At 38.5% G+C, this 16,662-nt stretch overlaps 1 protein-coding gene across 6 annotated transcripts in view; it reads right to left on the bottom strand.

Moving 5' to 3' along the window:
- The window catches only part of MAP2K4 (mitogen-activated protein kinase kinase 4), a 105,014-nt gene that overhangs the window by 79,811 nt on the left and 8,541 nt on the right, over nucleotides 1-16,662 (bottom strand). For 3 of the 6 annotated variants that reach the window (XR_003438054.1, XR_003438055.1, XM_027131079.1), the window contains exon 2: nucleotides 14,405-14,437. The exons of 2 other annotated variants lie outside the window; for them this stretch is intronic. Coding sequence is in view for 2 of the 4 variants with exons in the window: in XM_027131079.1 (XP_026986880.1) it covers nucleotides 14,405-14,437 (33 nt within the window). In the remaining 2 variants the exon portion in view is untranslated. Of the gene's footprint in view, nucleotides 1-13,029; nucleotides 13,193-14,404; nucleotides 14,438-16,662 lie in introns of those variants that run through there. One more of the 6 variants, XM_027131082.1, reaches the window with a different exon arrangement.

The raw sequence follows: 16,662 nt of genomic DNA, 5'->3' as shown, positions 1-16,662 counted from the left end.
AAAATTCACAAAATCTCACTTAGAACACTGAACTCTCATCAGTAAAATAGAACACTGTCATTCATCCATGCAGCTAAGCATTTTGGAAACTGGACAGTGCTGAGTTTGTTTAAGAAACCAACAGCCCCTTTAGCACATTTTGACACTTTTGTGTGTAAGACAGATTTGGGGGAAGTCCAGTGTAATAAGTTCCATAGCCATAGGTGCAGAAATATCACACTTATACACAAGGTGGTTTGCCAGGCAGTGGGGACAAAAGGATAGACAAGGTAGTGACATAATTACAAAGACTATTTTCTTTGGCATCCTGCCAAAATTAAAAAGGACCATGGTGGGAGGAAGTTAAAGGGTAGGAATAGGGGGGAAAAAGTACTTTTGCTAGATGCGAAATGACCACCAATGAAATGCTGATAAAGATAAAAAGAGGGATATTTCTGTGGTCTAGTAATTCACACATCTGTAAAACCAAGATAAAAACCACCCCTTACTTGGCAGAACTACTGTGGGAAGGACTAATATGAGCCAGATGTCTATTACCAGCAAACAAATATAATTCCTCAGACTAAACTAGCCAATTCCTGATTAGTCCAAACTCTTCAAAAACACCCAGGGAGCAATCTAATTCAGGAAGACCCTCCTGGGATTACCAAGACAGCACAGATGTCAAGGCTTTACTGAGATAAACAGGGCTTGAGATGCCTGTCCACACAGTCACGCAGACAGAATCAAACATTCTGTTGAGCAGGATCTTGGCTTTGGATCGCCATGGTCCCAAGCTCTCCTGTGAGGTCCCCAGGTTCACCGAGGGGCAAAGAGGAAATCCTTCTGTCTGAACTACAAAGCCCCAGCTGAAATCATTACCTTCTGAAATGACAAGCTGGGAGAGAATATAAGGGCCTTACTGATCAATATGACAGCAAATATCCCAATTAGAAAATACACAAAGAACGTGAACAGGTAATTAACAAAAGAAGCAATACGAACAGAACAGAAATAAACCATTAACATGAAAAAATTATCAAATTCTTCTAGCTCTCCAAAAAATTAAAATTCATTTTTTGCCTTTAATCCCACACATAAATAAAGAGTCCTAATATCAATGTTAACAAAGGGTATGAGAAGCAGCAGTCCCTTCAGAACTTGTCAGAGCTGTACTTTTACACCTATCTGTGGTTAGGTCATGCCCACCTTGCCCACTATACCCTAAGTTTCAGGGGTGCAGAAACCATTTCTCATGTGCCTCAATGTCTAGAATTACACCAGACACATAAATCCTTAACACTTCTTCAGTAAACAAAAGGACACAGACAAATGAATGAACAAAGCACTGCTGTGAGATAAACTGGTTCACTTTCTCCATAAAAAGGGCCACACCTAGCAAACATCTCAAAATGTCCTTACGGCCAACCCATTCCTAAGAATTTGTCCTTTAGGAAGCTAAAGGCAATGCAAAGAAAGTTATTCAAAGCAGAGACATCTGTGTTAGATTAGTTACAAAAATTATGGCATACCCATAATTGGAATACTACACTGCTACCAAGAAAACACACCATAAAGACTATTGACATCAGAATTAACTTTAACAGTGAGAGTTCTTTTTTAATCAGGCAATAAATAATGTGTCTGATAAACTGTCATTTTAGTAAAGCACATGTGCATATGATAATCTATAATACACACGCAGGCCACATTCTCTAGAATATCATTGGTGATTAATTCAAAGTGCTAGAATTATCAGTGACTTTTTTCTTTTTCTACTTTTCTGTTTTTCAGCACTAAGCGTTTTTTGTCTCTGTCTTAATTATAGTCTCCTTGCTCTTCACATCAGAGCTTTCTAATCTGTTCTCTAAACCTAATCTTACTGAGCCCTAGAGAACAAGTAAAAAAATGGCCTTAAAAATACAAGTACGCAGGGCTTCCCTGGTGGCGTAGTGGTTGGGAGTCCGCCTGCCAATGCAGGGGACGCGGGTTCGTGCCCCGGCCTGGGAGGATCCCACATGCCGCGGATCGGCTGGGCCCGTGAGCCATGGCCGCTGGGCCTGCGCGTCCGGAGCCTGTGCTCTGCGATGGGAGAGGTCACAGCAGTGAGAGGCCCGCATACCGCAAAAAAAAAAAAAAAAAAAAAATACAAGTACACATAGGCACTCTGATATACCTGCTAATACAACTTGGACATTTCCATACCACTATCATCTTGTAATATTTCATAAGTTATATCATTTGAGATTTCTGAAGGTATATGAATCAGCTAAGTTAACAATATTTTAATCTCCAACAAAACAGGAAAACACAATCCCCCCCACACACATACACACAATGCCATGCTCCTGACTGTGCAAGCACAGCCTCCATGGGAATCTAAGAGTGGGAATTCCAGTTACACACCCACCTTGAGAAGGTTCCAAATGGATACTCAAAAGGTGGCAGCCATACTGTCTGTCAGCACACCTCCACCCCCAGTTTAGGGGAGAAGAGGAAGAAGTGCTAATAATTCTGAGTCCTTCATGTGCCCCCAGCCTGTTGTTTAGCATTCTCTTTTATCATCATCCTTCACAGTCCTTGTGCGAAAGGCCTAACCCACTATACACCTGCACTACTTCCCTTCACAGAGAAGCTCAACGGCCACACGCAGCACTGACAATCCTATCCTAGTCAGCGAGGGGACTGTTTGCAGCACAGTAGTCAGTGAAGGTACCCAGCACCTTGTCCAGGAGCTCAGAACACTTTACATCCATGTAATGCCCCAAACTCAGCCAAATCCACATGGCATTTTTGTTCTTAAGCTTGAAATCCATGAACATGTCAACAGGGGCCCCGTGGAGACAAGTGACACGCAAACACTGTGCTGACCAACTCCAACCAAACTTTCTATGCGGACGGTCTGTGATCCCTCCTCCTGTGACGTGCAGGCCTCCCAATCGGACCCTCCAACATTCTCATGAAACTCATCAGCTCCCCAAAGTTTTAAGTTACTGTCTCACCACATGCCCAAAGCAAGATGTTAGGATTTCTGGAAAACCATCCACATAAGGAGTCTTCCTTGTCGATAGCCCTCTTTCTAGTGGGACAAGGCACATAATATGCAAACTTAGGAAAACCGTGTCAAGAAAAGTCGCAGAGCTTGTTCCAGTTTTCATCCATACCTCGAGCCCATGCTGCGGCTCTGTGGAGGCAGAGGCACAGGCCACACGCGATGTTCTCACGGTGGCTTGCTTCAGCTCTAGTGAGAAGCCAGAGTGCCCACTGCGCTTATATCACGTACACTCTTCCTGCTCAGCAAACCCGCAGCATCCTGCCATCATCATTTTAACTCCCCACCACCCAGAAATGAAATAAGCTTGTTAACCATAGTTTCTAATAATACCATCAGTATTTTTTCAATCAGTGCTTCAAACCTTTTTTATATGTACCACGGTGTTAAGAAAAGCACAGGTGCACAACACAATGAAGGAGAAACAAGGCTGTTCTTGGCTAAGCACCACTGACCTAGAGCTCTAGCGAGTGGCTCCAGGCCACGGGGCAAGGAGATGAATATTTCAGCCAACAGCAGTGCCCAAGTTGGGGAGCTACTAAAACAACCAGATCTGACTTCTTCTTAAAGAGTTTACTTAAACTAATATTATTAACCACACAACAAAGCCAGATTTTTATCAAATGTTAATTTCTTCCCTTATCTAATTTCTTTCCTCATCTGCCCAAAATACCATAAGGATTCCCACACAGTCATAAATAATGAACTCTTCTAGGCTAAATCCTGTAAGTTAGCAAGTAGATTAGGATACAGAAAGCTGTATTTTTTTACAGACAATTTAGCATCATACTAGAGGTACCACTTTAGTCCTAGCAGACAGGACGTCTTGATCCTTTTCACAACAGAAAATCAACCATCCACTGGCCAAAGTGATAGTGGGTACCCACTCTTCTTTCCGGGTAACTACAGATTAGTCTGTCTGGAAAGCTTACTGATTCAAAGCTATGTGTCTATTATATGCAGGTAGTTTTGCTACAGACATTGTCTGTGATATAATAAAAAATATATTTGGTATTTGTTGGAGGTTCCTGGCACAGAGCTCCTACAACCCTTGGAATTTCCTAAGTGATGAGCATCTTTTATTATGCATAACAAGCTTCTTTCCACTATATCAGAGTTTTTGCTTATTAGGTGGGGGTGGGGAGAACCTCCAAAACTTCAGGATGGGAGGGCTGGTCTCCAGAAAAACCAGTCAAGTGATCAGAGGGTTATAACTTCCAGCCCCACCCACTAACCTCCATGTAAGGCAGAGGGTCTGGAGATCGAGTTCAATCCCCAAAGGCCAACGATTTAATCAATCATACCTATGTAATGAAAGTTTCATAAAAACTCCTAAAGATGAGCTAGGGGAGCTTCCTGGTTGGTAAACACATCAAAGTGCCAGAAGGATGACAAGCCCAGAGAAGGTGTGGAAGCTCTGTACCTCCTCTCTCTCCACACCTTGCCCTATGCATCTCTTCTATTTGGCTGTTCCTGAGTTACATGTTTCTAATAAATTGGTAAACATAAGTAAAGTGTTTTCCTGAGTTCTGTGAGCTATTCCAGCAAATAAGTGCACCTGGGGGCGGTGGGCAAGGGAGCCTTGTAACCTGCAGTCCGCCGAGCAGAAGGGTGAGTAGCCTCGGCGCCCCATTTGCAGCTGGATCTGAAGTCAGGGCAGCTTTATGGGGCTGAGCCCTTTAACTTGTGAGATCTGATGCTAACTCCAGGTAGACAGTGTCAGAATTGAATTGAATTGCTGGGCACCCAATTGACACTGGAAAATTGCTTGCGGTCAGAAAACACCTCAGAGTGGCAAAATGTGAAACACTGAGAAGTGAGGACTATTAAGATTTCCTAAAAGCAAAAGAAGTCAGTTTCAAGAAATAAATCTTTCCTTATTTCCATTAATACTTGTACTTGATTTTTTATGCTATCCAAACCTATAAGCAAGCCTGCAGCTTGCACTACCGAAAGCAGAAGGGAAGCTTTATTTCAAAGATGACTTCCCCAATTCTAAAACACCATGAGGAGTTCAGCAATAATTTAATAACTGCAGAGGAGGGGCAGAAAGCCCCACACTATACAATTTTCAACTAGTCACCAAGAGCGTACCACATTTGTTATATAACAACCCCTTGCTTCTTCGGCAACACAGTCAACATGTGAACGTAAGCATTCTCATATTCATCTGGGTAACTTTTGACCACTGGAAATTAGATTTAGCACTCTGGTGACTTTCCATAAAAAAAGCACCTGCGTGTCACAGGAACTCAAATATTCCTTGAATAAATGAATAATCCAAGCCCAAGTTTTGATTTAACACCTTTAGGACAAACAGTTTCACTCAGACATCTTGACTGGGGGTTTTATCCATACTTCGCAATAGATCTAATTAGTTGCTTCTTTTGTTCTCATTAATCAAAAGATGCGTAACTAGAAGTTAAATAGGTTCTCTGAAAAAGTTAGCCAGCAAGCTTTAACGAGAGAGATGCTCCTGACTATAGAACTTCATGACACACGGATTAGTCGGCCATCCTGGCTTTAAAACAAGATAGCTGGCATTTTTAACTGCCTCACGTTGCATGGCTTGCGATCATCTTTTATACACTCAGCCAACGTTTTCCATTTCAGTGCTGTATTATCCTATACATCTTTTTAAAGAAATTTTAAGTAATAATTCACAATCCAAATTTAAATTCAAACCAACTGTGTTACTACCAAAGCAAATAACAGAGGTGAAAAACGAATCAGCATCTTCCATACAAAGCTAATACTGTGTATGTATAAGCAATAGCTACAGCACTATTATACTCCTCTCACCAACATCCAAATAGCTTCTTTGTACCCCACAGAATAATCCTTCCCGATTTAAAAAAAAACATTAAGATGTGACTAACACTTTCACTTCTCAGTGGACACAATTAAGTACTATTTGTTGCCCATAAATGTATTCTATAAATTAAGGTTTTTAAAAGGTTAGAATAAGATTAATAAAGAGAGTTAAACGGCACTCAAAGAGGATATACTGCACCCTATCTACTTTCTAAATATACAGTACATGAGAGTATCCTGACTGAAATGTCTCTGATTTATTATTTACAAATTGTGCAAGGTCAAATCCGTGTTAGAACATCACCACGTGGAGACTTTAATAGTGTAGTTACAAGACGGGTGACTGAACAGGGATAGTGAAATGGGAGAGTTGCTTAAGAAAGCTGGAATCTGGTTTGGGACTTTTAAAGATCTCTTGATCTCTGGTGAAGTCGAAGAACCAGTGGGTATGTGAGACCAGTTCTGCCAAATTAAGATCAGTCCCAAACCAGATTCCAGCTTTGCTCATTAATTTATATTCAGTGATTAGAATGCTCAGGTCCTTCAAGCATTATCTTGCCAGTACTTGGGAACCAGAGATAGTCATCGAAAGGCAGTTTGGTGAGACTAGAAGTAAACAGGAGTTCTCATCCAAGATATAAAAAACACGTGAACTACTTGTGTTCCAGTTGGCAATTACCTTCTCAGTGACTGGTACGTACTTGTCCAACAGGTGTCATTATTCACCTTTTAGTAGTGACAATTTCTTAAGCAACTCTTGCATTTCACTAACCCTGTTCAGTCACGTACTTCATATCCTTCAGCACTGGTGCAGTTAAGTCATAGATGATCAATGCAATAATTTGCATTTGATAGTATGCCCCAAACACAAACTTTGTCTCTTGGTTGACAACAGCAACTATTTGCAGAGTCCACAATCGTTTAGAAACACAAGTTAACCAGTCCCGAATGAAAGAATTAATCTAGACAAAAACCACTGATGGTAGCCAGAACCATCAGGTGAAAGGCTGATGGGGAACTTTACTCCATATGAAACACACTGACGGCACCAAAGCCCACTGATCAATCTTAACAAGAGCTGCAACCAGAAATCGTATGCCTCCTGATGTGACACAACAAAAAATACACAGCACCACCTACCAAGTGTTTTTGCCAAAAATTTGAATATCTATGTGATCAAAGCCCTTATTTCTAACTACAAATTAACAGGAAATACAGGGCAATGTGAAACACTAATTACTAAAAGGATGTAATCAGCCAAATCCAAAATGTGCAAAATGCTACCAAAAAAATGACCCATTTTTTTTCAATGAATAAATGGCAAGAAAAAAGGAGAGAAGAGGGAACTACTGTAAAGAAACTTGAGACATATGAACCAAATGCAGTATGTGTGTGGACCTTGTTGAGACCTCAAGTTGGAGCAAATCAACTGTAAATAAGGCATTTGTAGGGCATCTGAGGAAATCTGAACATTGAGTGGCTGATAATATTGTTTTGTTTATTCAACAGTGTGATAATGGCATTAAAGTTCTGTATTTAAGAGTCCTTATCACTTAAAAGATGTGTGACACACATATTTGTGGATGAAATCATGATAATCAGAATCAGCTTTAAATTTTTTTAGTAGAGACAGGTGGAGGGAGGAGGAACAAATGAAATAAAATCGGCCACATGCTGGCAATTGCTGAAGCCATGTAATGGGTACATGGGGTTCACTATATTATTCTAAGTTTGAAAACTTCTATAATTAAACGTTTTTTAAAAAATTAAATAATGTGCTTTCTTCCACCCCTAACTATAAGAAAGTAGGAGGGACATAAATCTGAAGACATCAATTCGTTTTTAAGAGCCTGTACACAAATCTGTCCTCACACAGCACATGGCCACCTTGTTCACTGACTCCCCAGTCTCCTGACCTACTCATCTCGGTCAGCTGTTCCCCAGACACACAAGTCGTTTGAGAATCCCAAAGCAATCCATTCTCTGCATCTGTCTAGGCCAGAATAATTCTGATTTTTTGAAAATACTTTCTCCCTAGTGGCAGATCCCTCTGTTCCTAGCTTTGGAGCCACAAGAAGGAATCTTTCCACTTAATGTTCAGTCAGGCTTGTTAGATAACGTTTTGAAACTCTCCAGGGCCAGAAAATCAAAAATGATATATAAATGTATGTCCAGATCTCATGACAATTTTCAAGTGAAGACTCCTCAAAAGCCATTTGGTTTAGAAAATCATTCCTATGAGTGCTCACCGCTTTCTTTCAAGAATCAATAAAACACTATGGTTCATAGCATGTAACCTGTGACCAAACCGAGGTCACACAGTCTGCTACTCCTTAGCTGTATGACTTTAGAAAATTCCCTTAACCTTTCTGTGCTTCCATTCCTCATCTATAATAACTATTATACCTACTTCATAAGATTGTTGGAAGAAATAAAGAGTTAACAACTTACTTAGATAATTTAAATAAAGTGACAGATAAGATTAGATAAATAAAAAGCTTAGAACAGAGTTTAGCACACGGTAAATGAGAGTTATCTGTTGTTATTATTTCTACCACATAGTCTGTCACTACATGTTCAATTTCTCAGCGAACATAAACTTCTTCAGAGTAGGCTCTAGATTTAATCCATCTTTAAAGACCCCAGTGCCTCTTACCATTAGCGGTATAGATATGTTTGTTAAGTGTTATATTTGTGCCTCTGTTTATTTAACCTTTTCAGAGGTTCTCTGAAGGGGAGTAAATATGTATACACTTGATTTTCACTTCTGATTAATGTTCACTGATTTCTACCTAATGAGAAAATCAACACCAACATGGCAGGTGCCAAGTTTCTTCTAGAACATCTTTTCATCTAGACACTTGTGTCTGGATTTTGAAAGCACTCATAAAATCATGCAGTAAGAATTCAAGTATTTACTATTCCTTGTTTGAAAACCATCACCCTAAATTTATAAGCTAAATTGAAAACCACTTTGATTAACTGGAGAGCTGGTTGGGAATAATTTCTGGAAACTTCTCACAAAAGTTTTGTCAAATATCCTTTCATTGCTCATCGTAAAGTTCAACTGGCAAATAAAAGGAAACTTTCTGCAATGTGGGAGAATCACTAATTTTTTCTCATTCAAAAACACCACACAGTAAGCTTCTTCAAATGATTTTTAAGGTGCAATAGATATTTGAAACCTTCCTTCCTCTAGCAACAAAACCAATTTTCAGGAAGAATTAATGTTCCCACCACTTCCAAGATCAAAGATAATTAGGTAGCATTCCCCTTGGAATGGTATATGGTATAAAGGGGATGCATGAACCTTGACTCAGCCTATACAACGATTCTTGGGCTTCGGTTAGTATAAAAGCTGTTGGAAAGCTTGGGCTTTCCCCTGGCAGTTCATCATGGTCCACAGACAGTGATGAATGTACTAGACGCTCAGTCCTAGGGGCTTACGGCAAACCCTACAATAGTCTCATTTTGTAACAAAGTTCAGCGTGTATTTAGATTTAAATAAACCATGTTACCCTCCAATAGTAGCAAATGTGGTCATTCTGTTTCTTAGGATTGCTGAAAAACTTAGGTGAGCTTAATAAATTCCAAACAATAAAATTTTAGTCATTGGGTATAGATTTTTGTTACATAAAATAGGAAATTAGAAGTTTAATTAGTTGAATGTTCTAAGCTCTTAGTTTTAAACACGGGACAGCTTGACCCTCCCTCCACTCCTTCCTTCCCGTGGTTGTCTATACTCACCTCCAGTAAAGTCAAATACTCTCTTGAGTGAAACATCATCTTTTACAGAACTTATCAGATCAGTAAACTTATTAATGACTTCCTCAGACTTCTGGGAAGATTCACAAAACATCCTTCCTCCTCTTTACTGTTTCATTTTTATTATTACCAATTTAAAAACAATTTGGGGTACTTATTTAAAAATAATAGTTTCACAATGAAATGAAAATCTGTCATTAGGATACCTCCATTTTCCCCCCAAATACTTTGGTGTGCAGTGTTACCAAAAGCGATCAATACCTGTAATCTAATTTCTAATAATGACTTCAAGGATAACAGTCAGCTCTGCAACATGTAATTTTCTAAATACATGTTGCTATGCAAACATTCTCAAGTAAAACAAATTTTTAAAGCCATTAAATCTTTTTAGAGCTATCAAAAGTAAAAAAGGCAAAGCTACGGAAACTCAACACTTACCAAAACTTGTCTTTAGCACTCAAAAACTCTACAGCCATGGGCGGAAAATGCACTGCAGTAAGGGGGGAAAAAAAGGCTAAAAGTGCCCTTGTATGAAAACTAAATTATTAAGAGTATTTGCCAAATTCCTAACTACTCTCACTTTGATCGGCACAGGATTCTACTAGGCATTTTCTGAGGAAAATCCCCGTGCCCTGGGATCTTTAATGGGTCACAATTCTCATACAAGCAGAAAGTCAAAATGCCGATACGCTAAGGTAAATTTGACATTTACAAAACCATATCTCAAAAACTGTTTCTAGGCAAATCTCTGCTCCCCTCCCCCTGCAAAATTGGTTTTATAAAGCAAAGCAAATCATATTCTAAAGAACTATGTTTTCAAGTTAGCTCATTAAAGCCACTGAGATATGATCATTCAAACTGAGTCATAAATCACATAAACATATTTACAAGTACAAAATCATTATCTCCAAATGGTAAATGATGAACTAATCAACCCTCTAAATGTAGGAGCTCTACATGGGAAAAAAACATTTTCCCCTGATGTAGTCTTACATACAGACCTTAGAAAAATTCAATAATCTAACAGTGTTAAAGAAATATAACACTGTTGGCTCAAATAACAATTTTATATTAAATATATATTATCTTATATATATTTAGAAAACCAAAAAGCAAATAAATGCAGAAACTATAATTGATAAAAAAGATCATGAGGTGCAAAGTGGATTTTTATTGAATTTCTATAAAAATCTGGTTCCAAAATTAAATATGCAGTCTCACACTATTTGTCTGTGTGTGTGTTAAAAACCTACACACACATCACCAATAAAACGCCACTAACTCGTAACAGGCAATTGTAATAGACTGATTGGAACAGTAATGTAACAATATAAAAAATAAAAACTATGTGTAAGTCAAACAATGGGGGAAAATTAATCCTTCAGAGCTTCCATTAGTCATCAGAATCATCTTAAAATAAGTCCTTTTGGTTTATGATGGAGAATTGAGCATTTGAAGCAGACTCAAACATAGTGGACTTTTAACAATATGTACTTTTGTGTTCTTTGTACTCCATCCCCTCCTACAACTACTGTATGCTATGTAATTATTTTTAATGAATTAAATTGTAGTTTTTCTGAAAATTCTGAAACACCCTTAAAATAAAACTGGCACTAGAGTATGCCCTAATAGTCAAGAAAACATTGCTTTGGTGATTTCAAGCCCTTTATTTTTAAAGAAATGAGTGGCTACTTTTAACATACAGTTAATGTCTATATTCCAGAGCAAACTGGAAGACTGATTTTCTGAAAACATTACCAAATTGCACTTATAACTTTTAAGACATGCAAATCATAGGACCAGCTTGAGAAAAAGTGTTAATATATGTAAGCAACTGAAAACTTACCCTAAAATATAGGAACCAAGAGTTCAAAAATAAATGCTGTGACCTCAGAGCTGGCCCTCCGCACCATCATTCAGGTCCAATCCTCCCCTTCCTCAAGACTTCCACTGAGGTCCGAGCCAGCACAGACAGCTCTGCTTGACTCCAAAGCAGGACAGGCCATTGTTGGATCTCTGAGCCGTGGTCTCCAATCAGGAAAGCAGCTATCGTGAGACCCCACAGCAGCCCTCGTGTTAGTTCTCTCTCAGGACAGAACAGTGGAAGCAAAGGTGCCCAGTACATATGCGTTCCTGCACCACCTCATCCTGGGTTCAGCTACTAATCAATCCGCAGCATCAGTAGTCGTATGCTTGCAATCAACGCAGGAACAACCCTCGTCCACTGCACTAAGAGCCCGCTAAGGGCAGAGACCTATTCTATTCACTTCTGCCCCAATAATCTCCCTCATTCGATGGTACCTATGTGTCCAACATGTGCTCTGTGAATGAATGTATAAAACTGTATGAATTCCAAAAGCTGGAAAATTAAGAGAAGGACCTCCCAAAGACAGAGGGAGAAATAAAAGGGGAGATATGAGAAAGCAGTCACAGTGTAAAGAGGTAGTGAAGGCAACCAAAAGTGGGCATCAAGTGGGAATACAGTCAGGTTCCGTCACGTGTAATAAAGCAAGCAGCACTGCAAACCTATCATTTCTGTAACAATGGGAGAGGACAGTACCACTTAGAAAGTCTAAAGGCATTTTACATCTACCTACAGAGCCATTTATAGTCACTGTATACACAATCTTAAATTTAATAAGATCAATGTTTCTCTTGTTTTATGTTCACAATAGGACTAAGAGAAAAAAAGCAACAGTGCAAATGCAGTTTTAAATTTTTAAGATGTCAGCATTTTTCTTAAATTAGATTTTCTGTCAATATGTAAAAATTTAAAAGTATATTAAATATTAACAGAAATACTTAAACAGAAAGCTAAAAACTGTGTTAAAATTAAAATATAGCATAAAATAGAAGCTGTAACTACATTACATGTAGATATATATCATATATGTAGGTTCACTATGAGCAGGAAATCGTATACTATTTTTAGTTTAAGGTAAGAGACAGATGACAATAATGGACCAATTAAAAAATTTTATCCTAGGATCTAGCTGCCTTACTCTATTGCTCATTATATATTTATATCATGGATAAACCAATCAAGAAGTAAATTTTTGTTCACTGCTTTTCAAAGGAAGTCACAATGTTCAACCAATGGAAATTAAGCATTTTGATTCCATCAGAAAATTTTAAAACAGCAGAAATGTTTTCTCCAGGTTAAACTTTATTTCGTTTGAACTAACTTACTTAAGAATGATACACATCAGAGGATCTAAAAGGTAACAGCATGGTGACTACAGTTAACAATACAGCATTATATACTTGAAAGTTGCCAGGAGAGTAGATCTTAAAGGTTCTTACTACAAAAAAGAAATACTAATTATGTGAGGTGATGGAGGTGTTAACTAACCCTACTGTGGTAATCATTTCGCAATATGTAAGGGCATCAAATCATCATGCGTACACCTTAAACTTACACAGTGTCATGTCAACTACATCTCATAAAGCTGGGGGGAAAAGACAATGATGTACATCAAAAGGCGGTCGTGGGAGTTCCCTGGTGGGCTAGTGGTTAGGATTCCAGGCTCTCACTGCCGTGGTCCAGGTTCAATCCCTGGTCAGGGAACTGAGATCCCACGAGCCTCACAGCACAGCAAAAAAAAAAAAAAAAAAAAAAAGCGGTCGTTATTCTTCCCCACTCTATGAGTCAACAAGCAGAAGATGAATACATTATATTTTGGGATATATTTATGTTAACTGGAGAATAGCCTTCTTGAGTTGGGATTTTTTAAACTGCATTTTATACAAATGACATTTAAGTTTAAAATGCATTTGTTTTGGCTTTATAAATTTTGCTTTCTTATAGAAAACCTATTCTGTAGTATATGAAGACTGGTACCCTAATATACAACCCTAGTCTAAGGCTTCCCTGGTGGCGCAGTGGTTAAGAATCCACCTGCCAATGCAGGGGACACGGGTTTGAGCCCTGGTCCGGGAAGATCCCACATGCCGCGAAGCAACGAAGCCCATGTGCCACAACTACTAAGCCTGCGCTCTAGAGCCCGTGAACCATAACTACTGAAGCCCGCAAGCCACAGCTACTGAAGTCCGCGCACCTAGCGCCCGTGCTCCGCAACAAGAAAAGCCACTCCAAGGAGAAACCCGCGCACGGCAACGAAGAGTAGCCTCTGCTCGCCGCAACTAGAGAAAGACTGCACGTGGCAACGAAGACCCAATGCAGCCAAAAATAAATAAATAAAATCAATAAATTTATTAAAAAACAAACAAACAAAAACTCTAGTCTATATTGGGGGGTGGGGAGGAGGAAGAAAAAAGCTTTGTTTTAAAGAAAAAAGTTAAAATTCATTAAATGTATCCTTTAAAATAAATCAATTTTAAAGCATGAGGTCTCAGAATACAGTTATACTGTATACTTTCTGCACTCCAATCTTAAAAGTGAACTTTCCTCAACCTGTGATTTAAATTATGGCTAAGTCCAAATATCTATGTACATCTTTCTATATAACTATATACATATGAATAGATGTCTTTCTATACCTCTATACATCTTTCTAAATCTAGTACATCTGTCTATATCTATATACATCTTTCTATACTTACATACATTTGAATACCTACATATATGTTTCTCCTATTTCAATTGCAAGTGAAAGCAAGAATATAACACAGTTGTTGTTTTTTTTTTGTATTTGGAAAATGAATGAAAAATGGAAGCTCTTTTAAAGTAAAATTACCATGGTTGGTTAGTTGAAACAATAGTGGACACATTCCCAATACCAAGATGGATATAAAAAAATTAAGTAGCATAATATCATAAAATTTGTAGCTTACTTTGTGCCTTTTCACAGAAGTTTATCTGAAAGCCTAAAGTAAAAGAGATAAGTTCCAGTTCATTTACTGTAAATCAAACAAACCAAAATTAGAACATGACATAGCATTTTTATATTACATTCAAGAACAGTTCAAATCATATAACCTCCACCATCACAGATAGAACTATAACATACGGGCTTTCTTCAAAAACTCAGCTCTTTCTGACTTAATTGTACTTTATTATACGAAACTGAAATCAAGTTTAAATTATAAGAGTTATGTTGTCTTTACCGTTAATTTTCACATCTATTCAATAAAAAGAACAGCTATTAGCCCTTGGAAGTTAAGAACAACTTTTAAGACAGTTTTGTCAATTTCTTCAATCTACAAGTTCAGAACATATCACAAGCTATTTCATTAACTCAAATTACTGACTTGGAATTACTCGATTAACTACTACCCCTGATTCAAAAGCTTTGGCAGTTGATGAATTGTGAGAGTTAAACACACATAGCAACATTCTGCCAGTGAGCTAACCTCAAATGATAAGACAGTGAACTACTAAAGAGGTGCTTAAATTCCTGTGAAGTAGCCCTGAAAAAAGACCATGTCCCTAGAAACGGTAAGTAGGACTATAGCAGTTATAGGAAGAAAACCTCTGAATTCTCCTTAGAAACATAAACATATTTTCCAAATTCAATTGGGCCTCGTTATACCTTATGCATATATTTATACAGATGTAGTTTTGTAAAATGCACCCAGTAAAGTAAGCTGTTCAAAACAAAAGCCTTCCCAAAATATTCATTTGCCATCACAGTCTATTGGGTGAATTTCTAGTTTTCTCAGTGGTCTACCTATGCTTGTGTTTATTATTGCTTTGGGGAACAAAATAGGGAAAGCAAATTTAGAATGAGTATCACTCAAGTTGTAGTTATATAAATTCAATCAAAACTTGCAGAAAAAAAAAAATCCAGGACTAAAAAGGATATGTTTAAGTAGTCTTTCCCATCCAGCTTTGAAATTCCTAGGATTTTAAGATATAGTACCTATAATGCACAAAACCTGAAAAATGGCTAATGTAGCTACTCTGACATGAAGGTACCTTTGGGACACAAAAGTAACCCACTGCCTACTTACTACCTGATGGCAAAGTGGGAGGAAGTGGGAGTGGAGACGTCAAGGGACAAAGTCCTGGGGGCAAACTGGAGGCAGTGCCCTGACACTTGTATCTCTACTGCTGAGGCTCCATACACGTGCTGCCCACCCCCTCGCACCCCCCCCCCGCCAGATGTGCAGCAGGAACAGACTTCAGAAGGAAACACAAACAAACAAACAAACAACAAAAAATGGATTCTGTGGATCTTATAAGCCTAAGCAACTAAACACCAGCCAGCCTCCTACCAGGCAAAACGAGCTGGCAAAAGTCAGGAGGAAAGGGAGCTGGCAGCTGGCACTGTGGAAGCAGCAGTGGAATAGGAAACACGGAGGAGCCTGGCCGCAGCTCAGAAGCCCATCTCCCACCCCCTCCGCTGGAAGAGGGAACGGAAAATTCACCTGGAGACTAGAGAGGAAGCTGGTGAAACACTGAAACAATTTCAAGGGATACTTACTATTCTCTTTTTAGCTCTAAATACGTTCAATAGGTGCTACTAGGTAGCAAAAATAAAAGGTGAGCAAAGAGGTGAACTAAATAGCAAGATGAATGGGGAAAAGAGCAAGAAAAATAAATCTGAGAAGTATGGGAAAAAGAATGAATTGGATCTGTATAGTTGTATAAAAATAAGTTAAAGGATAAAAGTATAATGAATAGGAAAAAATATAAGGTATATGTAACTGGGAATGTTAGAATGTCACCAATTACTCCCCTAACACATCAGAAGTTAAGCCCACTTTTAAATGCCAAAAAATTCTCAAATCTTGAAGTTCTATCATCAGTACAGAATCCATACATGTAGCTAAAAGGGAAGGGGTGAAATTCTCAAAGCATAACTACAGACTTGCTCTTTTTACCTAATTATGGATGAAGTGACCAGATGAACAGATTCTAAGGACTCATACCTACATCTATCTCTGCATTATTTCTCACTCAGAAAAGACTTGCTAACTGACAAGCACAGTCTAAAGTAGCTGGAACAGATGGCTCAGCTTTTCCTTGGAACTCCATGTAATCTTATCAATTAAATCAGATAAAAAGCCATTACCTAAATCTTTCTAGACCTCTAAAAGACTACACACACACACACACACACACACACACACACACACACACACACACA

Source organism: Aethalodelphis obliquidens, unplaced genomic scaffold (assembly GCF_003676395.1).
Source record: "Aethalodelphis obliquidens isolate GAN/ISIS:26980383/991018 unplaced genomic scaffold, ASM367639v1 scaffold38, whole genome shotgun sequence".
NCBI classification, from domain to species: domain Eukaryota; kingdom Metazoa; phylum Chordata; class Mammalia; order Artiodactyla; family Delphinidae; genus Aethalodelphis; species Aethalodelphis obliquidens.
The sequence above is the reverse complement of the archived record's forward strand: the minus strand, read 5'-3'. Positions and strand labels throughout refer to the sequence as shown.